This window comes from Prionailurus bengalensis, chromosome E3, assembly GCF_016509475.1.
Source record: "Prionailurus bengalensis isolate Pbe53 chromosome E3, Fcat_Pben_1.1_paternal_pri, whole genome shotgun sequence".
Classification (NCBI taxonomy): Eukaryota; Metazoa; Chordata; class Mammalia; order Carnivora; family Felidae; genus Prionailurus; species Prionailurus bengalensis.
Genome location: NC_057357.1, coordinates 37,440,501 through 37,467,491, shown reverse-complemented (window position 1 = coordinate 37,467,491; position 26,991 = coordinate 37,440,501). Strand labels below are relative to the sequence as shown.

The 26,991-nt window shown below is 43.1% G+C and overlaps 1 protein-coding gene across 1 annotated transcript in view; it reads right to left on the bottom strand.

Annotated features, from left to right (window-relative positions):
- The window catches only part of LOC122471173 (ectonucleotide pyrophosphatase/phosphodiesterase family member 7-like), a 31,328-nt gene extending 8,491 nt beyond the window's left edge, over positions 1-22,837 (bottom strand). Inside the window, exons 1-2 of the mRNA XM_043559464.1 lie at positions 22,588-22,837; positions 4,735-4,880 (exon numbers count right to left, since the gene is read on the bottom strand). Coding sequence (XP_043415399.1) covers positions 4,735-4,880; positions 22,588-22,837 — 396 coding nt within the window. The remainder of the gene's footprint in view (positions 1-4,734; positions 4,881-22,587) is intronic.
- Positions 22,838-26,991: the final 4,154 nt, after the last annotated feature.

Below are 26,991 nucleotides of genomic sequence, written 5' to 3'. Positions count from 1 at the left end.
TCCATGCTGGGTGTGCAGCCTACTTAAAAAAAAAAAAAGGCAGAATTCTTAATACTAAATTTTTCGCAAGGCTCCAGAAGCTCTGCTATCCATAGTTATAGGTGAAATATTGTGCCCTCTGCCCTCCAGCATTCATTTTCTATTATGTGATTTAGTTTTATTTTCTATAAAACACTTTACTAAATCTGAAATTATCTTACTTTGTTGACTTGTTTACTATCTGTTTCCCTCCCTTAGAATGGGAGTTCCAGGAGATCAGGGGCCATGTTGATTTTGTTGACCACTCTTTTCCTGGGACCTAGAATGGGCCTGGTTCAGTGTAGGTGGTAATCGTTGGTTAAACGCATGTTGAATGAATGTATGAATTGCATCTCCTTTAGTGGGTGCAAAACCCATCCTATTCTCACTCCTGATTAACTTATGGAAATAGTTACAGAAGCTCTTCCTTTTTTGGGTTCTAGCATCTTATTTGTAATCTCTTCAGGCAACACATTTTCATTTCTGATAATAGAATTTATATGGTTGCTTTAACTTGCAAATCCTCTAATATTTATTTATTGCATTTCTGATTGGCATTACTCATAATTCTTAGTTTTTAGCGATGGTACTTTGTTTAACTTACATATAAATTGACTTTGCTTTGAAGTATGGAATTGGCTGGAAGGATAAAACTTTCAACGTTTTGTACAACATAGTTTGGCTATTTTATTATCTAGAATAAGCTGACATTGACTTTATGAGGGACTTAGGCAGCCTTGCCTATCCATTTGTGTTCTTGATGTTTGTGTGTTAAATCTCACATGTTCCCAACTTGAAATTGTTTTCTTGTGCTGTGTTCTCAACATACACTTTCTTTAAAGATATCCCAAGCTGTATGATTTTTTTTTTACTTGGTCCCATAGGAATTTTAAGAGTTACATTACTCCATGAAAAGAGCTCCAGAGATAAATGTGTATTTGAGTGTGTACACACACACACACATACAAACACACACATACGACTCTGTTTATTTGGGACCCATGATAATCAAAAGTGCTATTTTCAACAAATACTTCTGAGAAATAATCTGAGCACTTAATTGGATGCAAAAGAGTGGGTATTTACTATTCTACCCTTTAATTAGCATAATCAGTGTTTCCAGTAGCAATAGCAATTGGAAAATCGCTGGTTTTATTAGGTTCATTATTCTCCCTTAGTGTAGTTTTGCATCAATGTGGCTATTATTCTTAAGTTGCTTTTTTAAAACAAGAGTTGGTACTTACTATGGGAAAAATCCTTGTACAGATCCCACCAAACTCTTCAGAACAAATCATTAGAGCAGAAGTTTCAGTTTGGTTTTGTATTTTGTTTTATTTCTTCCTTTAGGTGACAGAGTGAATGTCACAAGGTGCACATGTTTTAGGAAGGCCCTTGAACATTTTATCATGGTTGTGCTTTGGTGGGAAGTGTGTGTGGTTTAGGGAAAGGAGTTAGTTCCTCCTTCTAGGGAGTGACTGGGTGGAAAGAGATGGACTGTATGTATGTGAAATTCAGAAGTCTGAGCGTTTTCATTGCTTTTCTGTGCTCCAGAGGAGTCACTGAACAGAAGGAGCCAGACGGCCAAGATTCTATTTTCTCCCCATCCCACACCCTTTTGGAGGTCAGATTATTATTCTTAGAGCCTTTATGATACATTATAAAAACATGGTTTGGGCCAATATTGGGATGAATTATTCTGTTATTAACACTCTAGGCAAAAGTACCTGGCACCATCTTGCTCACAGCTCTTCCAAGTTTGGAAGCTATTGTCTAGGAGACTTGGCTTACATTGAAAACCATAGCTAAACTCCCCACCGTCTCTCTGAATCCCCTCCTGGTAAAATAGCCTACCATGGTCCTGATACAGACTCTTGGCAGCCATGGGGATCTCACTCGGATCATCCTCTGCCATTTCACTCCTTAATACACTCTATAGCTCCTCCATAGAGAGGTGAAACGTGCCCTTAGGTTTTTATGGTTTTCTTGGATCTTATAGTCATGGCTGTCTGCCTTTCTCTGAGGATTAGGACTTCTGAACATGGTGAACCACCTCAGCCATTAATCATGTTCAGTTATCAGGTATGTTCATTTAAAATATGAGCTTGCTCTAAATGGAGCTTCTCTGTTCATACCCTGACCATTAGTGAAGTCCTGCTGGAGTGTGGGTATGCTCATGGACCATGACTAATGGACGCAAAGGTGGCCAGGAATCCCATCTTTTAGGCATCATGTGTAAGGCATGTCAATGCTTGTGTATCTTGATGAACTCTGGCAGCATTAGTGTCATGGAAGGAAAACATTTTAGTCCTATTAAAGGTGAATGCATCAATCTCCACAAAGCCTGCCTGGAAGAGACTCAGGAGAACGATGGATTTTCCCAGTGATGGATACAGGCCAGGCCACCCCCCCCCCCCCCCCCATAGCCCTGCCTGGCAAAACATATGGGCTCCTGAATGACATTTAGGGCCAGTTGGAATCCTGTTACTGGGGAGCTGACCTGGGGCCACAGGTCTGCCTTGAATGCAGTGGTTTTCCTGCTATCTCTTCAGGCTGCTGGGCAACGGCTCTGTCCCATGGCAGGAGATATCAGTGGTAGAATGAGAGATGCACCAACATGACTTTCACTTGCTAAATGAATGGCGTGTTTTCAGTCGCCTGGCCCTGAACCAGATCCTTTTTCTGCATAACCACTTATGAATTCAGCAAAGAGGAAGAACACTCTGATTATGAGTTGAGCAGAAGGAAACGAAGTCCTGAAAATAAATGGCAATGAGACAAGAACTGTGAATAAGAAAAACTGCAGGAAAGAATGCTACCAGAACCCTCATGCCAATGAACAAATATCATAGCAAGTTGAATAGTGAATTAATGAAGACTGCCCAGATCTCCCTAGCAGTAAGATTCACTATCAGATCCATGGTTAAATGTTTTGGCCAAGGAAATAATATTCTGTTATGGTTAAGAGTTGCTGAACCCTGAGTGAATTCAAATCTCAGCTTTGCCTTTTGCAACCTTTGTGACTTTGAGAAGTTATGGCACTGCTCTGTTTAACAGTTTACTTATCTGTTAAGTGGACATAATTGTAGCACCCACCTAAGAGCTGTTATAAATTAATAAATGTAAAGCACTTAAATCAGTATTAGACATGTAGTGTTATGAATCTTATTTTCTTGGGAGGACAGAATTTATTTGCATGGTGGCCTCTGCCTCAAAGTTAAAAAATGTGACAGAAGGGGCGCCTGGGTGGCTCAGTTGGTTAAGTGTCTGACTTCAGCTCAGGTCATTATCTCGCAGTTTGTGAGTTCAAGCCCTGTGTCGGGCTCTGTGCTGGTAGCTCAGAGCCTGGAGCCTGCTTCGGATTCTGTGTCTCCCCTTCTCTCTGCCCCTCCCATGCTCATGCTGTCTCTCTTGTTTCTGAATACTAAATAAATGTTAAAAAATTTTTTAAAAAATGTGACAGAAGAGGAAGGAATCTAGAGCCCAACAGTTAGGGGGAAAAATGAAGCTAAGGTAGAGTCATTGACAACTCCCTGTGATTCATCTAGAAGCTACATTGTCCAATATGGTAGCCCTTAGCCACATGTGGTATTTAGATTTAAGTTGAAATTAATTAAAATCAAATGCAGTTAAAAAGTTGGTTCCTCAGTCTCACTACCCACATTTCAAGGGCTCAATAAGCACACATGGCTGGTGGCTTCCATTTTGGAAAGTACACAGTAGAACATGTCCATAATCAAAGAAAGTTCCTTTGGTTAGTTCTGGTTTAGAGCTGTAGTGACCAGCTGAAGTGCTAAGATGATTCAACTTCCTTTAATGACTAATAGTTTTTGAACATTTAGTTTTCAAGACATGTGCATTATCTCAGTTCACCCTCCCAATGGGCTTAAGAAGCAGGGACTCTGACAGTTTTCATTTTATGGGTGGGGCAAATCACACACCCAGAGGAGGTTGTTGCCCAAGGTCATGCAGCTGGAGAAGGGTGGAGCTGGCTGGATCCTGCTCCAGGTGTCCAAGTCCGCAGCCTGCATTCTGAGCTGCAATGGCACCATCTTGCAACATGACACACCCAGTGTACCTTGGAGCATAGAGGTGAAGCGCCAGTGCCAAGGGGATCTTTGGAGCAAAGATTGGTGTCTTGGGGAAGACAAGGAGGAGGTCCTACTCTGAAGTGATGACTGTGGAAGCTTATTAAGAAAACACAAAGCTGAAAAAAGGTTTTGGGCGAGGACTTAAACACAGAGCTCTGATTTCTGCCTTTTTGAAGCAATAATAAATGGCTACCAGAATCCTTTCGAGTGAATGTTCTCTTAAGAACTTTCTGTGGTCTGAAGATTCATTAAATGGTCAACTTCATTCCTAAGGGCTTTTATGCTTAAGTCTGAGACAAGTGTATAAACAGACATTTATGAAAGTGCTGCTGGGTTAAAAAAATGTGACAGAGCCCTATGGTGAGCCCTGGAGGTACAATTGTGATTACGCCAGACTCTGCCCTCGTAGAGACTTATCAATCAATAATGGCTAAATGCATATTTCAATTAATACTTATGTAAAATCTATTAAATAAGCATATCATCATTATTCCCATTACACATTTAGGGAAACATGCTTAGAGAAGTTAAGTCACTTACTCGAGGTCATAGCTTCTAACCCCCGTCCCACATGCTTAGGAATGAGATGCGATGTCCCTGGAAGCCAAACCAGGGTTTCTGAAAGTACCTGTCTCTGGGCTGTGATCCAGAGGGGGAGAACACCATTGTCCCACCATTCAGTCTTATTCTGTGTGGTCTTGAAGGAGTACTTCCAGTGTGTCTCTGTGTTAAACATCATGTTGTGAATGACTCCATGATCTTCAATCCAGCGACCTTGGGAATGAAGGAGGGAAGGTACTGATAAGTTCAATGAATGGATACTGCCAGCGGTGTCAAAGTGATCTTAAGACCTCCTCCAATATCCTTCTGGTTGGCCTACTTCTTCTGGGGGACTGTCACTCTGGGTGGCCACCCTGGGGCTTCAGATTTGGTTTTCTGGAGGTGCAAACATTGGTAGCCATAAGGAAAGGGCTAATAGAATCTCACACCTGCCAGATTGGATCTGCTGCCTGGAACAGTCCTGGAGGAAGCTGGGGTGGGCTGTGGAAACTGATGGGCGAGGAGGGAAGGCTTAGGGAGGCCAGGTTACTTAGGTTATTCTGTGTCCAGAAGGCAAGAGCCTGGGATTTAGATATATCCTGTGGGGTGATATTCCTTATCTTCTGTTTGTGACGGTCTGATTCAATATTGAATATCCAGTGGGCCTAATTCTTGGCAAATATCCCAGGGTTTTTCCTAGGACTCCCATTGGCTGTGCTGTTTGAGGAAAACAATGGAATCAATAAAGATTTCTAGACATAGATGGGTATAGACTTATTTCTCTCTACTTAAAGAAGGAAAGTGGATTTTGGGGAATGTGAGTAAGCTAGATTATTCTTGAAAACATAAGAATTGAACCAGATATAGAAAGTACCTGTGATCTTACACTGTACTGGGGGAAAAGGAGAGTGCATACTGGGGAGTAGTCTAAAGACTTAACCAAAAGACCCAGGGAACAGCTGAGTGTCCACTCCCCCACCTTCTGGAACAGATTCCTCTGGGTGACCCTACTGATTGCAATAAGATAGTGATGATTTCTCCTATTTCCAAGGTAAATCAAGACAGGACATTCTGTGACTAAAACTTGATTGTTACAGGAATCGAGAGGGGAAAATTCTCCACTGGCTTAGTCGTTGCCAAGCTGCTGGTGGGTAAAGTCCTCTTAGGATGGCCAAGTTTTTCATCTGGGAAGAAGCAAAAATAGTTGTTGCTCTATCATTTCTGCCTTGTAGGTACACCATGCTTGGAATCACTGGGAAAAAGTTGCACTGCTGTCAGGGACTGGGGTCTTGGTATCAAGGTTCCTGGTGAGGGATCAAATTGGATGGTCAATAGGGGAAGAGCATGGGCTTAGAGTCCAAAAAGAGCTGGGTACCAACTCTGAGTTAACTTCTGAACCTGTTATGTGAACTTGAACAAGCCCCTAACCTGCCTGGCTTGGTTTGCCTGAATAATAGTGGGTAGGGTTTGTGTGATGAAATCATGGCACATATTTATTGTCCTGCCTTTAGAGATTTTCCCCTTTACAGGAATCAGGCACAGAGTTTGCTCAAGATCATGTAGCAGTACTGGGCTTTGAACCCAGGAGGTTTGGTTACACCCCACTTTTTTTTAATAGGTAAAATTTGCAAAACATAAAAATAACCATTAACATTTTAAAGTGTACAATTCAGTGGCACTTATTATAGTCACAATGTTGTGCAATAATCACCTCTTTCTAGTCCCAAGGTATTTTCATCACTGCAAAAGGAGACTGTACCCATTAGCAGTCACTCCCCAGTTCTCCATTCCCCTACCTGCTACTGGCCGTTAATCTGCTTTCTGTCTCTATAAATTTAGGTATTCTGGACATTTCATAGAAATGAAATCTCACAATACGTGACTTTTTGTGTCTGGTTTCTTTTACTTAGTCTCATGTTTTCCGGGTTCATCCATGTTGTAGCATATATCTGTACTTCATTCCTTTTAATGGCTGAATAATATTCTGTTGTATGAATAGACCATAATGTGTTTATCCATCTATTAGTTAGTGGACATTTAGGTTGTTTCTAGGTTGTTTGGCTACTGCGAATAATGCTGCTATGAACATTCATGTACAAGTATCTGTTTGAGTCCCTGCTTTCAATTCTTTTGGATATATACTTCAGAGTAGAATTGGTGGGTCATATGGTGACTCTATGTTTAACTTTTTGAGGAATTGCCAAACCATTTTCCATAGTGGCTGTACAATTTTACATTTCCACTAGCGATGTCCAGGAGTTCCGAATTCTCTGCATCCTCACCAATACTTGTTTCTTCCTTTTTTTGATTTTGGTCAACCAAGTGGATGTGCAGGGGTATCTCATTGGGTTTGCTGTGCATTTACTGAATGACTTATGGTGTTGAGCATTACAACCTGGGCTTTTAATCTCTCCATGATACTGTATGTCACGAGGGGGGTTGAATAGCACAAGTGAGGGTACTTTGTTATGGGTAGGTGGGGACCAAACGGACAAGAACTTTTCCTTTTTTGAAATCTACAACAAATCCTCTCCTTGTTGTAGTGTCCAAGTTTTCTCATGGCTGAGCCATGTCATATCACAGCAGATGAAATGGAAGCACAGAGATAATTCACCCAGGTAGTAGCTTGCTTTTGTCTTTATCTTTTTTACCTGCAAATCCTGGATTCTGTTCTGTGTGACTCTTCCTGCCCAGTAAAGAGCAAATCACCATGGAATTATAAATGCCTGCCACTTCACCTGTTCTAGTATTTATCCATGGTATCTATACCACCAACATTAGAATCAGTTGAACTACTGTTAAAAAACACAAATTCTCTGTTCTCCAATCTAGCCCTTGCTCAATCCACACATCTAGGGTTGGGTCTGCGAGTTTGCATTTTCATAAGCCAACTGACATGTCAGAGCCACTGGTTCAGGGACTGTTAGTCATTCACACATGTATGTGGATTAGTTCTAGCAGACTACCCATTACTCCAAAATCTGGGTTGATAGCAGCTTCCCTGAGAGACCAAAGGGAAGGCTGGCAGCTGTCAAAACCTGGAGTATTCCAGTATCTGGGGAAGCTTGGGGGCTCAGAGACATTGGGAGGATTTGGAGGAGGGATAGGAGGAAGCAAAGGACACCGTGGACATGGAAACTTCCCCTCCCTGGACCTTAATGATTCTGGTTTCCAGGCTCTGGGACCAAGAGGTCAATTATAGTATCAGTTAAATAGACTAGCCTGGGAACCCATCATAGAATCCCTTTTCTCCTCAAAGAGATGTTACCCAAGTTTCAAACAACTAATCTAAAATGAGTTCAGGGAGCATGACCCTTCCATTTTGTGGCATGGCTAGTCCCAGTAATTGCAAAAAGGGAACTGTCTTCATGGTGTTTGTGTTATTTCCACCCTGACACTTAAAGGTATGTTCTAAATCCAGCCAGTGGCTGGGAACCACTAATGACCCAGCAGGAATTTCCATTGCCCCTTCGGTTCCTCCTTCCTGCTGCTCAAGCCTTTTATCATGGTTAAGGCCCTGTTCTGGAATGTGGGCAGAACAAGACGGGTAGGTGGGGGGAAAGCTAAGAAATGAACAGCTGTAGGGAGCAGCAATCAGTTTTACTAAAATTGCATTTTGTACTCTGGAGACAATCAGGGACTGGGCTGGGAAAGCTGCGTGAAGGCAACAGTGTTGGCCATGCCTGGAGTTCCAGTAGCTGCAAAGGAACTGGGTTCACTTGGGTTGGGTGATGCTGCCGTCACTGCAGTATGATGCTACAGAAGCAGGGCTGCTTTCAGGAGTGGGACACCTGGGTTTGGTCTTGGCTCTTGAAAGCACTTGTTCTTCCCTTGGGCTTCATTTTCCACCTTCATAAAATGAGAGGATTAATGATTTCCAAGGTCCTCTCTGGCTTTATCCATTCTGAGAGTCTATTATCCATGTCATTTCAGTGTCTGTGATGTGGGTAATTATGCAAGTTAAACAGGAAGTAGGATGAGCTCTCTCAGAGAGCGTGATTCCTGCTGCTTGCTAATTATGCTTTAATCAGGGTACAATGCATACTCCCACACCATACCAGTTATGGCAAGATGCGGGTAAATTCTCCCAGCCGAGCATTTCAGGTGTGGGAATGAACCCAGCTAGATTCGACTCCTTTCTCTTGATTCTCAGAAACTGACATTTATTTATTTCTCAAATACTTGCAAGGTGAATTTAGAGAACCATCAAATCCAGCATTTGATCCAAACCCTCCCCTTCAAACATTGTGACCCAAGTACTATCCTCCATTGTCCCATGGTGTTCATAATCTAGGGAACAGGGGAGAGAGTTAATAAGAGAGCATGTTCTGGGGGTGCCTGCAATGCTCACAGTCACTCAGTCTTAGGATTCCCCAACTTACAGGCCCTGCCGAGAGGCAGGTCTGGGTACCATATTTGTACCATGTGATGTCTCCTCCCTACATTCAGTTGGCTGGCGAGAAACCCAATTCTCTCTCAAGACTTAAACGAAGAGATGCAGTAACTAATCAGCTGGTGGTGGGCTCCCAGTAGCCTACCATGATAGGTCATGAGCAAAAAGAGAAAGCTGGTTGTGAGTGAGAGAAGTAGAGATCAGAGAGTTCCTGGGGCTGATTAGAAGGAGCACTGGGTTTCTGGATGTCTTCTTTGGATAAGTGTCTATTCATGTCTTCTGCCCATTTCTTCACTGGGTGATTTGTTTTTCGGGTGTTGAATTTGGTAAGTTCTTAACAGATTTTGGATAGGGTTGATGGGGGGGCAGGGGAGAGGGGTAAATAGGGGATGGGCATTGAGGAGGGCACTTGTTGGGATGAGCACTGGGTGTTGTGTGTAAGTAATGAATCATGAGAATCTATCCCCAAAAACCAAGAGCACACTGTACACACTGTATGTTAGCCAACTTGACAATGAATTATGTTGAAAAAAATAAATAAAAAAAATAGGGACCACTGGGTTTCTGAGAGCCAGAAAAGTGGGATCTGGTTTCTCTAACTCCATTTTCCATTTTTCCTAATTATCCCTCATTTGGTTCCCTTGCCCAAGTTTGCCTGTTAGAGTCTTGCAAGGTGTTCCTTTCCCTTGAGCTAGTGTGAAAGGATTTCTGTATTTTACAGCTGTTGTTCCCTGACATAGCTGGAGATCAGTGCTCCAATAGATGTTGAACAAAGTGCAGTGGGAACACCGAAAAGAGGGTATCAGGGAAGGCTGCACAGAGGAGGTGACACTGGAGCCTGGTGGCAGGTGAGAGTAAATGCAGTCCATCCTTGAGCAACATGGGCTTGCATTGTGCAGGTCCATTTACATGCCAGATTGTTTTTGACAAATACAGTACAGTACTATAAATGTATTTTCTCTTCCTTATGACCTTCTTAAAATTTTTTTTTAACGTTTTATTTATTTTTGAGACAGGGAGAGACAGAGCATGAACAGGGGAGGGTCAGAGAGAGGGAGACACAGAATCTGAAACAGGCTCCAGGCTCTGAGCTGTCAGCACAGAGCCCGACACGGGGCTCAAACTCACGGACCGTGAGATCATGACCTGAGCCGAAGTCGGCCACTTAACCGACTGAGCCACCCAGGCGCCCCTCCTTATGACCTTCTTAACAACATTTTCTTTTATTGTGAGAATATAGATTATAATACATATAACATATAAAATATGTGTTAATTTACTAAGTTATCAGTAAGGCTTCTGGTAAATATTAGGTTATTAGTTTTTAAGTTTTTGGGGATTCAAAAGTTCTATGTGGGCTTTTGACTGTGTGTGAGTTCACCACTACTAACCCCCATGTTGTTCAAGTGTCAGCTGTATTTGCCATGATTTTTAACTATTAAAACTAAGCAGTTCACTGCTTGGACAGAAGTAGATAGTGGTGGTTTTATAATACCCTGCTCGAGTTGTAACCATTGTCAGTTACCTCCCTTCAAGGATTAGGTAGCTCGAGTTTGCCTAGTTCTTATTTGTTAATGACCTAAACTTACATGATATGCCTTGGGAAAGAAGTGAGCACTGTTCTATTCTGTTGTTGTGGACAGATCACTATTTTGGCCATTGTTAGATGGCTTGAGAGTTTAGTTCCATAGTTTGAATTAAGATAGGGTCAGGCGTCTACCTGGTAAGACTGCTGAAAATCTTTCCTTTTTTGATTATAATGACAAAATGGTCGAGATGGTTCACGACAGGCTTATTGTTGTGAACAATAACAAACAACAAAATTGTTGTGACTGACTTATTGTTCTAGAGCAGAAGCCCTGCTCTAGAACCTGCAATTTTTTCAGTTTTTGCCAGTGTTTTAGGCTATTCCTTGGCTTGTGATGGATGAAAACCACTCCTAAGGTTAGGACTCGACCAGACGTAGACTCTAGACCTATATTAGATCTGCCAAGGCTCAAACCTTCATGGGCCTTCAGATCATACAAGAAATGGATATCTGTGCAGTATTGCCGTTGGCTGTCAGGGAGTGTCATTGGAACTGGGCACACATGGCATTAATGCCATTCCATCCTGCTTATACTTTGCATTCAGCATCCATCTCATTTCCTCTTGAATTTCAGGTGATTATCTATAAATATGTTTTCTCCATTAGTTTAAAAGCTTCCTAAGAGTAGGGCTGTGCTCATTTATTTTGGTATCAACCTGGCACAAAGCATAGGGCTTTACCCTTAGTAGGCATTCAACAAATGTTTGTTGAGTTTAATTGAAAAAACTCCCTCTTACTTCTGCCCCATTTGCAGATGGCCAGGTATGCTCTGAACAAGTAGGAAGCAGAACCTGATTTAATCCAAAGTCAATTTGGGAAAAAAGATATTTTAGTGGGATTAAAATAAACCATACCATAACTTAATAACTCAATAAGGGCATTCCTCTCCCCCACCCCCCCCAAACATTTGCTCTGTTCCTATCTACTAATTTTCAGGTGGAACAGTGTATATTTACAGATAGTCCATCTGGGTGTAGACACACTTTAATGCTGAGAAACTGCTTGTGTTATTCACTAATTCCTTTAAACTAATCTACCATATAAACTATAAGCATATCTTCATTTTCCTCCCGATTTGTGATTCATTAAGTTCACATTCCCAAAACCAAAGAAGAAAATGTCTTGTTAACCAGCTAGTATGAAGTCAGGAAGAATGGTTGCCAAATCAGGTCAACTAACCACCTTAAATCCACCCCACATTCCTTTCTCAAGCTAACAAGCTCATTCAGAACCACAGCCAAGACACTGATGGGAAAGCAGCCTCCACTGATGCTGAAAACCACATTCACCCAAGTTTACACACCCAGGGTACCACCCATTGATAATACACTGGACCCATAACTAAAGTACTTGAAATGAGAACAGGTGAACCAATCAAAATTTAAAACCTTATCAATTCCTGCTATAGAACTGAGGCTTGTCCCCAACACTAGCACTCATGATGGCAGCCCTTGTCTGGACAGAGAATATAAAACCCTAGCATGCCCATTTTACTAAACCACTCTTGCTCATGTGTAAGTGCGAATGAAAAATGCTGATGCTGCTTCTTTTTGACATTGCTTTTTAATTATGGCCATCAATAAATCATTTTATCCTTGAACAAGACTTGAGAATGGCCCTAAGGCAGAGGCACGATTCCTTAGGAACTAGGCCAACAGAGAATGGTCTTTCACACTCTATACCTCTTCCTTTAATCTGCTGTCAAAAGCAGAAACGTTCTCTCTTTGAGTAGCTGGAAGCAGACAGCTTCTTGAGTTCCATCTGGAAACTCTATTAACACACAGTTCTACCCTTGACCTGCCTTACTAGCCACTGTCATGGAAATGGGATCTCTCCGCTGTATTTTTTTTTCTCACTTTATTTTCTCCTCTTACCACTATAGTGGACTGAATGGTGCCCACTGGCACCCCCTGCCCCTCCCCCCATTTATATGTCCATATTCTTTTTTTTTTTTTTTTCAACATTTATTTATTTTTGGGACAGAGAGAGACAGAGCATGAATGGGGGAGGGGCAGAGAGAGAGGGAGACACAGAATCAGAAGCAGGCTCCAGGCTCCGAGCCACCAGCCCAGAGCCTGACGCGGGGCTCGAACTCACGGACCGCGAGATCGTGACCTGGCTGAAGTCGGACGCTTAACCGACTGCGCCACCCAGGCGCCCCTATATGTCCATATTCTTATTCTCAGAACCTGTGAATGTTGCCTTATTTGGAAACTAGGTCTTCATAGTTGTAATTAAGGATTTTGACATGAGATGATCCTAGATTATCCATGTTGACTTTAAATCCAAAGACAAATATCCTTACAAGAGGCAGAAGAGGAGAGGACGCAGACGGAAAAGGAGAAAGGAGACAACATGATCATGGAGGCAGATACTGGAATGATGTGGCTACAAATCAAGGAATGCTGGTAGCCACTAGAAGACAAAGTGGGAAGGAAAGATTCTCCCCTTGAACCTCTGGAGGGAGCATGGCCCACTGATACTTTATTTTGGGCTTCTGGTCTCTGGACTTTCAGTTGCTTTAAGCCACCCAGCTTATGGTACTTTGTTACAGCAGCCATAGGAAACTAATACACCTGTGCTGTTACTCTCAAGTGGTTCCAGCTTTTCTCACTCAAGACCTTGGAATCCAGAGCAGTCATGATTTTTTTTCTCAGTTGCTGTGGTGTTTTGGGTGGACACGTTCTCATGTGTAATCCATAGACCTGAAGCATCAGCATTACTTGGGAGCTTCTTGGAATGGCCCCACCTCAGATCCTTTGAACTGGAATCTGCATTTTAACCAGATCCCCAGGTGATTCATATACATATTCAAATTTGAGAAGCACTAATAGGAGAATCTCTAAGGTGGCAATTAGATCTTTTCTCCACCTGGAAGAGTCCTACTTTCTTCATGTTAATTATGGTGTGGAGGTTATATAAAAACAAAACCAAATCAAATTCTTTGGTTAGAAATTTACACTGATGTGTTATAGATGACATGGCATAATGTCTGGAATTTGCTTTACAAGGTTCCAGAAAGGGGACACCTGGGTGGCTCAGTCGGTTAGGTGTCTGACTTCAGCTTGGGTCATGATCTCACATAACCTGCATTGGGCTCTGTGCTGACAGTGCCGAAACTGCTTGGGATTCTCTTCTCTCCCTCCCTCTCTGCCCCCCTCCATCGTTCATGCTCCATCTCAAAATAAATAAATAAACTTAAAAAAAAATAAGATTCCATGATGTGCCTGGGTGGCTCAGTCACTTGAGCATCGAACTTCAGCTCAGGTCATGATCTCATGGTTTATGAGTTTGAGCCCCACATGGGGCTCACTGCTGTCAGTGCAGAGCCCGCTTCAGATCCTTTGTCCTCCTCTCCCTTTGCCCCTCCCCCACTTGAGCATGCTCTCTCTCTCTCTCTCTCTCTCTCTCTCTCAAAAAATAAACATTAAAAAAAAAGTTTCCAGAAAGAAGGGCAGGCAGGCAGAAAAGAAGAAAGAAAAGTCCACTGAGTGGAGACAATGGAACAAGATTGGCAAAATGTGGAAAAATTCTTACAGTTCGGTGATGGGTATAGGGGGTTCCTTGTGCAATTTTCTCTGCTTTTTCTACACTAATTTTAGAAATTAGTGTACTGAAAAGTTAGGGAATACCCTGGTTTTCCAGGCTTCCTTATTTTCAATTATTTTCTTTTCTTATTTATTTTCTTAATAATAAGAAATATTTTCTTATTTCTCCACTTTTCGTTCCTTGTGGAAATGATTAGTGTTGGAAACACGTCTTTTCTGTATCTGTGGTTTTCTTTGCTTTGTTTCATCTGTGTTTGGGGCTTTGTTGACTTCCAGGACTTTTTCAGTGGAGAGTGGTTTCTGGGGGAGAAGGATGGGAGCTGATTAAAAGGTTTACATCTTCTAACTAGGTTTCCAACAACGTCTGCTGGGCTTGTACTGTTAACCAGCAGCAGGGATTTAATTTCCTTTTCCTTTCCCTACCTCTCTTACCTCTTTCAGACTCTATTTTTTTTCACTGAATAGAGTGTCACATGGGTGACCTTTGGCCCTCTGATTTATATGTGATTTGTGTATTATACCTCTAGTTCAAGGGTTCTCAAGTAGGGGGTGATTTTGCCCCCCAAGGAACATTTGGCAATGTCTGGAGACATTTTCGGTTGTCACAACTGGGAGAGGGGAGGGATGTTGCTAGCATCTAGTGAGTAGAAGCCAGGGATGCTTCTAAGCATTCTACAACACACAAGACAGCCTCCCCAAAGACAAAGAATGATTTGGCCTAAAATGTCAGTGGTGGGACATTGAGAACCCTGCTCTAGTCTTAAAGATCATCTAAATGCATTTGGCCATGCTTCTTTTGCTCTTGTCTCAGGCAGAAGGAGAGGTGGATTCATGACTGGTTACGACATCTATGAGGACTTTTTACCTCTTATAGGTTGATTTTGGGATAGAATGTAAGTAACTGATCATTTGTGCAAATTGTGCCCTGCCCACCTCCAGGGGGCACCACCCACATAGCATTCATGAAAACAGTTCTTCCCAGAATTGTGCTGTACACTGTCTACATGGTTACAAGTGGTGGTTCTGATTTTGGAGTTGTTCTGGTAGGGTTCTGGAATTGGGAGAAGCTTAATTTCTGACTGGTAGGGACCTTGAGCCTACCATCGAGTGTCCTTCCAAGAAAGGAGGAAATGAAGAGCAGAGAGGACCTCACTGTTATTATCCTCCACCATCATCTCCTTACGAGCATCCCCCTTTCACCTCTGATCCATATCTATTTGACTAGATTTAAAATTGTTAAATTATAATATCACAGCTTACATTTTCTATAGCCTTTGTCTGAAGCATGGTGGTGATAGCTTCTTATTTTCAGTAGGTTCCTTGGGGGAGAAAATATATGCTGCTGCCATAAGACTTCCTATCCACCCACAACTTGCTTGGCGGGATTTCCTTAGTTTCAGCAGCATAACTTATTCTCACTGGTCTTCAATCACTTTGCAATAAAAACTGAGATTGCAGAAATGTTCACTGTCATTACCAGTGATGGAGCAGTAAGTACAGGCTTCTGGAGAGGGAGAAGGAATTGGGTGATTTAAACTAGCAGAATGAGCTTCTAACCCTCAGAGAATGGCTTTTCATTTCAGTGAGATCTGAGGGGAATTGGGACAGTTCAGGGAGACTGGGGGGACCATGCTGGGATGTGGCTGTTTGCAGGTGTGGGTACTGTATCCACAGGGTGCCCCATAGCTGAGGCTGTGATTTCTTGGGACTGAGTACTGGGCCACTGGACTGTACACCCCCATCCCTACATCGTCAGCCCCAGGCTGGCGTGGTAGACCTCAGCACTTCCTGCCAGTTATTCCTCTGTTGGTCTTTTCTCTGATAACAGTCCTTGACTTTCCCCTGGGAACCCACCAGCCCCTGACTTGCAGTCCACCTGGTTTGTGTGAGGCTTGCCACCCCCTTAACCCCAAACTGGGGGTGGACACGTAGTCTCAGCTTGGGTGTTCAGCATTGTTCCACTCTCCCCCGGGCCATAGCGATTGGTTCTGAGAAGTAAATTGGTCCATTGAGAGCCAGTCTTGGGAATTTTGTGGTCACTCTTAGAGAGAGACAGAGAGAAAGAGAGGGAGAGGGAAAAGGAGGGAGATAGATCATTGTGATGACACAATATGAGGATCTGGATTACTAATGCCTGTAGTTATCAATTAATTATGTCTTACGGTACTGTTATCGGTTGAACTGTTTCTCAAAAAAGATGTTGAAGTCCTAAGCTTAGATGCTCAGAATGGGACCTTATTTGGAAATAGGTCCACTACAGAGATGAGGTCATGCTGCAGTGGGGTGGGCCCCTAATCCAAATGACTTGTTCCCTTATAAGAAGATGACTATGTGAAAACAGAGACACAGGGAAAATTCTGTGGATTGGATGGAGGATGGGACTGTGGCATCTACAAACCAATGAATGCCAGAGATTGCCAACAAACTACAAGAAGTGAGGAAGAGACAGGAAGGATTCCCTGTGGATTTGAGAGGGCATACAGCTCCATTAACACCTTGATTTCCAACTTCTGGACTCCACAAGTGTGAAACAATAAATTTCTGGGTTTTTTTCTAAGATTAAAAAAAATCTTTAAGCAATCTCTACACCCAACATGGGGCTTGAACTCACAATCCTGAGATGGAGAGTCACATGTTCTACCAACTGAGCCAACCAGGCACTTCATAATTTTCTGTTGCTTTAAACTGCCCAGTACTGTTAAGTAAACTCTGGTACTTTGTTATGGCAGCCCTAGGAAATGACTATAAATACTTTCAATTAATAATTCTCCCCTAACTTCTTGTCCTCCTCCTCTTTGTCCTCCTCCTCCTCATTTTTGCCTAAGCAACAGAAAGTCTAATACTGATGTGGTGACACACTATGATTGGACAGCCCAGCCTCCATGGACATTTATTGCCCCTCTGACATCAACCCTTGGGGTTCAGGGGTTAGCCACAATTCTGCGGGCTTTCTGGAGCTTCACTCTGGGGCATGATCCTGTTAACTTTTGCCTTTACACAAAGACTGATGCTCACCTCCTGTTTATCTAAGCCCCATCAGGGACCTGTTTGTGCTAGGCAGAATTCCAAAATGGTTCTCAAGGTTCTTGTCCCCTGATATATATGCCTGGTATAATTCTTTTCCCTTGAACATAGGTAAGACCTGCGGCTTGCTTCTAACCAACAGAACATGGAAAAGTTGAGATTTTGCAGATCCTTTGAATCCTCATCAGTTCATTTTGAGTTAATCAAAAGGGAGATTATCCAGCATGGGTCTGACTTTATTAGGTGAGCTCTTAAAATAGGATCTAGAGCAGAGAGACCCTCTCCTGTGGCCTCAAAGGAGCAAGTTGCCATGAATTCTACAGTTGCAGGGAAATGGATTCTTCTAACAGCCATGAGAGCTTGGGACACCATCCTAGCTGACACCTTGATTGTGACTTTGTGAGACACTGAGCAGAGGCTCCAGCTCACTGGTGCTGACTCCTTTCCCATGGATACTGAGAGATAATACATGGGTGTTGTTCTAAACTGTTAAGTTTGTGGTAATTTGTTCTGCAGCCACAGAAAAGTAATACATCATTCTATTTTAAGAAACTTCCAGGTCCTGTGGCCAAGGTCCCCTGTGTGTGTGTGCGTGTGTGTGTGTGTGTGTGTGTGTGTGGCATGGAGTTTGGGGGTGGGGGTTATGAAGTCAGGTGAGAAGAAGGAAACTATGTTGGAGGAAGTAATGGCCCATTCACTGGGGGAGGGGCTGAGCTTGATTAATGTGCAGGCCTACCCAGTGCCCGTCTTTGGGGAGCTGGAGGGAGAATGTTTCCTCCAGAGCCAAGGCTTGCTTTGCACTTGGGATCTTAAATCCTAGACAGGGGCTCTACTTCCCCGTCTTGTAGGTGGTGCTGGGGGAGCCTGTACTTGGAGGAAAAATTTACATTCTTTGTAAAGATGTAAAGATTTTTTTGAGTGTAGAGGTGATGAAGTAGGATATTTTGAATTAGTAGCCAGTTTTCAAGAAATCTTCTTTCCTTGAGTCTTTTGCTCAGGACTTCTGCCCTTCCCGCTTCAAGGAGAGGATGCTATTGGAGAAAGCATGGAAAGTGGGTATTCCTCTTAAGCTCTGCCCCTTATGGTAGCCATAGAGGAGCTGTGGTGCAGAAAAAGGCTTATGGGGGGGACACAGCCAAGTGAGAACACATCTCTCTGTCTGATTCCCCGAGCTGTCAGTGAAAGGAAACACAGAGGCAGAAGGATCCACAATAAAGGGGCTCTTCATCTTTCTCCCTAGCAGAGCTGCAGAGAAAAGGAAACAACACCTGAATAGATCTGTGGGACCTGGAAACAGAGGGGACATGAGCCTGTGTCTTGGGACAAGTCCTAGGAAGTGGCAAGACCTTGGAGTCACTTAAGTGTATAGTTGGCCATTGTTCCTACTGCCAGGCCCAACAGAGATGCTAAAATAATTGTTGAGTGGAAGAATAAATACGTTGGAAGCCCCCTTAAAAACTCTCCAGGAGGACTTTCTTTACCAGCAGCAGGGAAAACTGATGAAGGTCATGTGACTCTGGTTCTGGGGTGAGGGCTGAGATACCCACACATCTGACAGCCCCCAGGTATGAGGAGGCCCTGCTGCCCATATCTGGTCAGCAGATTCTCTGGGGGGCCCAGGGTTCTGACCTTGGGCAGCTGAGTCAGCTGTCTTAGGGAAGCTTGCTCATGGGTCCTTGTGCCTGGGGCATGGCTTCTCCTGGCCTGGGACCACCTGGCCCCTGCTCCTTGAACTCTGTCTAGGAAGCTCAGGGAGGTGGCCACATGGCTTCTTGGGCCTGAGCCTGTGTTGGAACTAGGATGTGAAGCAGTGCAACAGGCTCTTCCTCATCACCTCTCTTCTGTGTTAAATTGCCCAGAGGTGTTCGTAAGAACACAAGTTAATTAGTCATTGAGCTAGGAGAGCCCCCTTTATCATAGTTTGTGTCAGGTCTGTACCCTAGAATCTGATGAGGTCTTTGGGTGCTGGCAGCACACATTTTAACCATTATTTTTTCTATTACGGATAATTCTTGCGCACACTGGAGTCAGACAGAGGTCGGCTTGAGCTCAGCTCATGAAGACAAATGCTGGGGGTTTTGCTGGGTCTGGGGTGGTCTCTGTTTCATTAATACAACATATTCAGGATATATACTCGTTTCCTGGAAGCTCTGGGGATAGACAACATTCAGAGGGGTTTGGAAAGATTACTTAGAATCAAAGACACTGACAGGCTGTAGTCATGCTGGAGGGTAGGGATTGAGGAGCCAGTGTCTGGAACCATCCAGGACTGAGTTTGAATCCTGCCTCTGCCCCAGAAAAGATTTGTACATCTTTGAGCCTCAGATATCTCTGCCCTGTAAAGAGGGTAACTGTCCTGACTTCATATCACCGTTAAAATTATTGAAAGATCTGATGATCATGGTACCTGCTTGGCCTATTCATAAGCAGGTTCAACCATTCAAGGCAGGGGTTTTCATCTGGGGCCAATTTGCTCCCACAGCAGACATTGGGCAATGTCTGGAGACGTTTTAGGTTGTCATATCGGGAGGAGGGGTGCTCCTGGTATCAGGTGGGTGTACAGACCAGGGATGCTGCTCAGCATTCCACAGTGCACCGGATACCGCCCCTCCAACCCCAGCACAGAGAATGATCTAGTTCCAAATGTCAATAGAGCTGATGTTGAAAAACCTGTTTTACAGTTGAAGCAGAGTGAATGTTCACTTGCTCAATAAATGGCAGGTCTAGTTATAAATAAGAGGGTTAAAAGGAACATGTTTTTTCCACAGTGGGTGAATTAAAAAGATTATTTTGTATACAATGCTTTGTTATTTATAGGCAATACGTTTCACATGGTCCAAGATCTAAAAATTATACAGGGGGTACAATCCAGTCTCCTACCCTGTGCCCTCCTCGGAGGAACCAGTATCGCCAGTTTCTTGTGCATTTATCCAGATTTCCTCTATGCATCTACAAGTAATTGTATGCATATATATACACATCCATATTATACGAACACATATATTCATGCTACACACATTCTTTGCATCTTGCTTTTGTCACTGAATCCATTTTGGAGATAACTTCCTATCAGGACACAAAGAACTTCCTCATTTTTCTTTTGAAGGTAACAGACTATGCCATTCAATGGGTGTCTGGTATTTTATTTAGCCATTCCCCTCTGGGTGAATAGTTAGGTTGTTTCTGTTTTCTTGTGGTTACAAATGCCAGTGCAATGAATAACTTTGCATGTACATCATGCATCATTTTCCACCCAGCAGATATATATCTGTTGGATAAAGTCCTACAAGTGGAATTGCCAAATAAGAAAATTTGTGCAATTCTGATTGTATTGGGTGTTGCCAAATTACCCTCCGTTGAAACTGTACCCAATTCCATTTCCCACTGGCAATGAATGTAGATGAGGAGGTGCAGTAATTTTATAATTTTTAAAATTTGCTCTCACTGTTTATATCTTCTCATCAAGAATCTTCTGGGAATAAATAAAAGGTGGGCATGCCTTATAATATTTTGTGCCCATCATATTCTCAGTGTTCAGGGACCCAGAATCTGCCCATGGGAGGTCTTTTAAGTGTTGCAAAGTTAATGCCACTGGGATACTTCCCATTCTTTTTCTCCAGAAAAGGGCTATTTAGTTCCTGCTTCCTGGCACTAATAGTTCCCAAATGACTTGCCTCTCAAAGAGTTTACATGTAGGAAAATCTCCCTCTGAGTGGTTGTTCAGCTTTATTTTTTAAGTTTCTGATTCAAGGGCCCCTTTGAGAGTCTGATGGAAGCGACAAAACCCTCTCCCCGAAAAAGGTACTAGCAGTTTGTGTATCATTTCAGAGCCTCCCAGAGCTGCCTTGGACCCCAAGGGAGTGGTTTTCTGGATAGGGGTGAGGCTCATACTGCCAGGCACCATTCCATACCCCACAAGAGGGGTCTGTGGATTCCAGGCTCAGAGCTGGGCAGAACCAGTTCCATGTGGCCAGGGACACCCTGGTTCCAGGCCTGGCTTCTTCCTTGCCCATTTCTTGCCCAAGTGACTGATGAGTTATTTGGCCTCTCTGAGCCTTCATTTTCTCATCTGTGGAATGAGGACAATACTTGCTTTGCAGTATTGTTGTATTGGAGACATTGAAGCCTAAGCACCTAGCACATGCCTGGCTTCAGGCCCATGTTGGAGAAAAGGAAGCTGATGTTATTCTTACTATCGTGGAATCCTTTGCATTTTGGTATTTGGGATTATGGAATGACCACATTCCTTCCTATCACAGACACCTGGAACATACTCTTCCCTATGCCTGAATGCTTTTCCTTCCTCTTGTCTCCTGTACTCTCTTTCAATTCTCAGTTCAACTGCTCCATCTCAGAGAGCCTTTTCCTGTTTCCAATTTCAAGTCAATTTGCCCTTGCTCTCTTCTGGAGAAACTCTTCTCTTCCTTCTCAGTGACTTTCCTAGTTGTAATGAGATCTGTTAGTATCTTTTCTTGTCTAATGTTGTGTCCTCCTCTTGAGCTACACGTTCTAGGTAAGCTGGGGAGACTGGCAAGGGCAAAGGTACTAAGACAGGTGGGGACTGGGTGGAGGCACAGGCAGGTGACCTTTGTGATCTGGAAAGAACCGTGTAAGGGAAAGAGAAATAAGAGAAGATAGGAGAGAGTGGATCAGGGGCCAGGTCATGGGGACTTTCTGGGCCACAGAGAGACAAAATTTGAATTCTCTTCAAAGAGTATTGGTGTCCCTCCAACTCTTCAGTAATAAGCCAGGGAATCCTCTAATCTAATTGAGCTATTTAAACTTTAATGTTTTACTATTTTTATAAAGTTCTTTTAATAATTTACTTTTGTTTTTTTAAATCATTATTTTTTAAAACGTTTATCGAGAGAGAGAGAGAGAGAGAGAGGGAGCATGAGTGGGGGAGGGGCACGCGCACACACACACACACACACACACGCACACACACAGGGAATCTGAAGCAGGCTCTAGGCTCTGAGCCATCAGCACAGAGACCCATGTGGGGCTCGAACTCATGAACTGCGAGATCATGACTTGAGCTGAAGTCAGATGCTTGAATGACTGAGTCACCCAGGCGCCCCTAATAATTTACTTTTGGAAAAGATCACCAGCTACTGTGTGTAAGGCAAGGTGCAGGGTGGGTGGGTCTGGGGAACAGGGAGCAGGGGCTAGGGAGGCTGCAGCTGTGTGGTCCTGATTCTGTCTGCAGACTGGGGCTCTATAGCAGTGGGGTTCTAGAAACCAGAATATTCTTAGCTAGTGCTTCTTCCATTTGCATGAACTGCCTCCATCTCCCAAGAGCTGGTTGAGAATGAGCTGTATCTCAGGGAATGACAGACACTGGGGCTTCCACTAGCTTTGGCAAATTGGCTGCAGAGTGGAGCTTACCTGAGATGGTGGTGAAGTGAGACGGGGACGTCATTGTCACGAAGGGTGGTGTGAGGTACTTGGCCTTCACGCCCTCCTGGGCCAGGCGGTCCATGTTGGGGGTGTCCACATCCTGGTCATAGTTCCAACGGAAGCCATCGAAGGAGATCAGCAGCAGCTTGTTGAAGTTCTTCCTTCCAGGGACAGGGTGGCAGCTGGCCCAGCCCAGCAGGACGGGCAGCAGCAGCGTGAGGACCCCAAACCCTGTCATGCTGCGAGCACCAACATCACAGAGTTTGTGGGCTGGCTCCCATTTTCTCCCTTTTTTATCTGCGATTGAACAAAGTCCAAATTGATAATTCTGCCTGAGCTCCGCTGTGGATCAAAACACCTGGAATGTAACAAGATGTCATGTTTTACGTGATGGAAAGTTCTGGAAATGGATGGTGGTGATGGTGGTACAACCTTGTGAATGCATTCAATGCTACTGAACTGTACACTGTAAAATGGTAAAAATGCTAAATTTTATGTCATGCATATGTTACCATGATAAAAATAAGTCAAACCATGTGAAATATTTTGGACTTTTATATCAATTCCGCTACTGTGAAGATTTGGGGAACAAATTAGATTGGTGCTTTCCTTTGCTCAGTATATTCTGTTTTTATAGGGAGAACAAATTATTGTGAATTATGACTACAAACGCAGCCACCATGGATTGAGGGCTTGTGAGGACTAGGAACTGTATATACATTATCTATTCCATTTAACTAAAAAAAATCCTAGGTAGGTTATTAGTTGGAAATGCCCCATAAGAAATAAAAAAAGAATACTGTGGCTAAATACACATAGGATAACACCATTTTAACCATTTGAAAGTATACAAATTCAGTGACATTTGGTGCATTCACAATGTTGTAAAGCTATTATCTCTATCTAATTACAGAACTTTTTCATCCCATCAAAAGGAAATCCTATACCCATTAGCAGTCACTCCTCATTCTTCCCTTGCTCCGTCTTTGGCAACCACTAATCTGCTCTTTGTCTGAATTTGCCTCGCCTGGACATTTCATACATGGAATCATAAAGTATGTGACCTTTTGTGTTTGACTTCTCTCACTGAGCATGATGTTTTCAAGTTTCATCCGTGTTGTTATATGCATCAACATTTCATTCTTTTCATGGCTTATTAGTGTTCTACTGTATGGATATGCCACTTTTTATACATCCACTCACCAGCTGATTGACATTTGGGTTGTTTCCACCTTTTGGCTATTGTGAATAGTGCTACTATGAATATTTGTTTGAATACTCTCTGCTTTCCACTAAATTTTTACAGCATATCTATCAGGTGGTTTTTACTTATTATCTGCTGCATAAATAGTTCAGAGAGACTATGGAACCACTTCAAGGTACTACAGCAGATGTGAGGCTGGAACTTCAGTTTTTATGCTTGGCTACATGTTTGCTGGGCATGGGAGGGGTGTATTAAATTTCCCAAGGGAACAAATTGCTTTGTATACTATTCTTTTTTTTAAAACATACTATTTTTTAATGTTTATTTTATTTATTTTTGAAGGGTGGGGAGGGACGAAGAAAGAGACAGAATCAGAAGCAGGGTTCAGGCTTCAAGTTCTGAGCTGTAGTGTAGAGCCTGATGTGGGGCTCAAACTCATGAACCATGAGCTGAAGTCAGCCACTTAACTGACTGAGCCACCCAGGCGCCCCACACCCCACATTTGTTGAGCACATATTCTATCTTAGGGGTAAGAGACATAGAAAAATAGATGCAGAGGTTGCCTGTGGGTGGCTCAGAGTCCAGGGGACAAGCAGACAAGTAAAGTATTACATGCAATGGAAGGGCCCTGCTGGAGGTGTGCATGGGAAGTGATGTGGGAGCAGAGATAGAGGGTCCCAACCTGGAGAAGCTGGGTAGGGGAGGGTTCTTTGGAGGAGGTGGTGCTAGATTTGAGTTTTGCAGGCTGGGTGGAATTAACCTGTTGGAAGAACCATCGCTCAGCCATCCCTCTGGATATGACAACATCTGCTTCTGACCTCTTCCTGTAGGTATATGGATGACATTTACCTTTGCTCTTTTAGAAAGATCTTTGCATTGTGTAAAGATGTCACCAATGGGTTTTTCTGTGACAGGAGTTGAAGGTCTGCTCAGGTATTTAGGGGAAGTTTTTGGAAGATTTTTATCTTGACATGGGGGCCTGAAGGCTGGATATCAGACCCCACATCAATGACTCATTTCCCCCTTGCTGAAATTGCCTGGAATTCTGTTCCAGGTATTTGCTTAGGTTGAATCTTTGGGGTGAAGAGGTGGTGTGTTGGAGGAGCTCCATTGTGTATTTGCATAACTTGGCTTCTCCTATTAATTAGCGTGGTGTTTTGCTATTTGAGGGATTTCCATAGAATTTTGTGATGAGTGTGCAGCATTGTGGTTGAGTGTGTTTTGAAGTTTTCCAGGTTGAGCGTGTTTTGAAGTTTGGGTTCATATCTTGACTCTGCCACTTACTGTTTGTGACACCTTGGCACAAGTCACTTAACTTCCCTATTATTTCTGTTTTCTTCTCTGTAAAAAGGAATAATGATGTATTTTCTAAGTTTATGAGACTTTGATGAGGTACTGTACATTGGTAGGAATGCTTACTGCTCATGGGCTCTCCATCTTCTCCCCCTCATTTCCCAGCCCCCTTGGAATTATAACCAATGTACTATGAGTGGAAGCCACATGCATGACTTCCAGCCTGAAGGTATCTAGAGCTGGTGCCTGACCATCCCATTCTCTTATCCCCTGCCACCCCATTAACTGGAAGTTTTGTGTTGAGGTGTTAGGCTTCCCATAATTCTGGGTCTCTGAGTGACCCTATGGAGCATATTCCCCAGCCAACCTATGGTGCACATGGAGTGTGGGAAGTCAACCTTTGTTGCCAAGCCATTGAGATTTTGGGGGTTAATTTGTTGCTGTGGCATAACCAGTGTATTGTGGCTAATACAGCAGGTAAAGTACTTATGTTGGTCCCTAACAATGTAAGTGCTCAACAGATGTTGGTTACTTGTAGCATGATGATAAATTGCCACTAAAAATTTTGTTATCTGATCTGATGATGCCAATGATGCTATTTTGTGCTTGGACAAACTGGACTTGGCGTTCCTTTCCACATGTGGAAGGGACAGATGATTGAGGAACAGTAAAGCATTATTATCTTTAGTTTGTGTCCCTGGATACCCTTGGTGGCAATGAACAATGTATGCTACCCTGAGAAAGCTGGACCCAGAGGAGAATTGCTGTTGATCCCAGAATTGGGACTATGCAAGGAGAAATTATTGAGTCTTGGTGTGTAGATTCTCCAAGGGAATTAGAATACTTGTAGTAAGTGGTTTGGCCCTTTGAGAATTGTATACAATTGTATAATTGTAATCACTTAGGCCCTTTTTGGGACAATCTGTATGCATCTCTGTATTCTGGAAGCACAGAAAACATAGCTTTCAATAATGCAACAAACAGTCTGCCATGTCCACTGAAACATCCCTGAAGTGCCACATTTGGTGTAATCAGCAGAATTTGGTGGAGGTAGTTGACTAGAGAAAATTCTCATTATGGTCAATATGATGCTTATGGTTATAGAAGTGTCTTGTTTTCTCTTTGGTAAGTTCTGGTTTGAAAGGCATAAATCCATCACTTGTTTATCAAATATTTATTGAGCACTTTTAATGGGGTGGAGGATGAAATATGGAGGAGAGAGTAAATCTCTTCTTGCCAGTATGTTTTCAAGCTTCCTAGTATTCAGCTCTGAGGCATGCAGGCTTGAGGGTCCCACAGTTCCAGAAGCATCTTCCAGCCATGCCCTCTTGATTGTGCCATTCTTCCTTGCAAGTCCAGTAGAGCCATCTCTGGCTCTTACTGTCTTTTGAATTTCATATATCAGTTATGGAAACTTTTATAAAATTTCAGGGTGTTGTGTCAAACCTAAGGATACCATTAAACTTTGTGAAGTTATAAGAATATCATTAAACTTTTTAAAGAAATCTGTATATTTATGACATAGTTAATGGCGTGGAGATGGGGAATTCCAAACACATTTTGGGAATTGTCCCAGAAGGAGGTAATAGATAGAACTCTTGGTTGAAAGTGGCAAAAACCCATATATTATTAGTCTAGGTAAGAAGAGGGACCATGTTTGAGTCTGGTTTCACCCTGGAGCAGACCCTGAAACAAGGATGGGGGTACAAGAGTTTATTTGAGAGATAATCCCAGGAAGCACCACTAGGGGAGTGGGGAAGTGATTCAAGGAAGGGAAGGGGGCCAACATGGGGTGTTTCAGTCTTGGGTACATGCAGTTCTAGAATGATGAGTACGGATATGCTATGGGCATGGCCTCTGCTATGGGTTTTTTAGGGAATGATTTCCCATGTCAC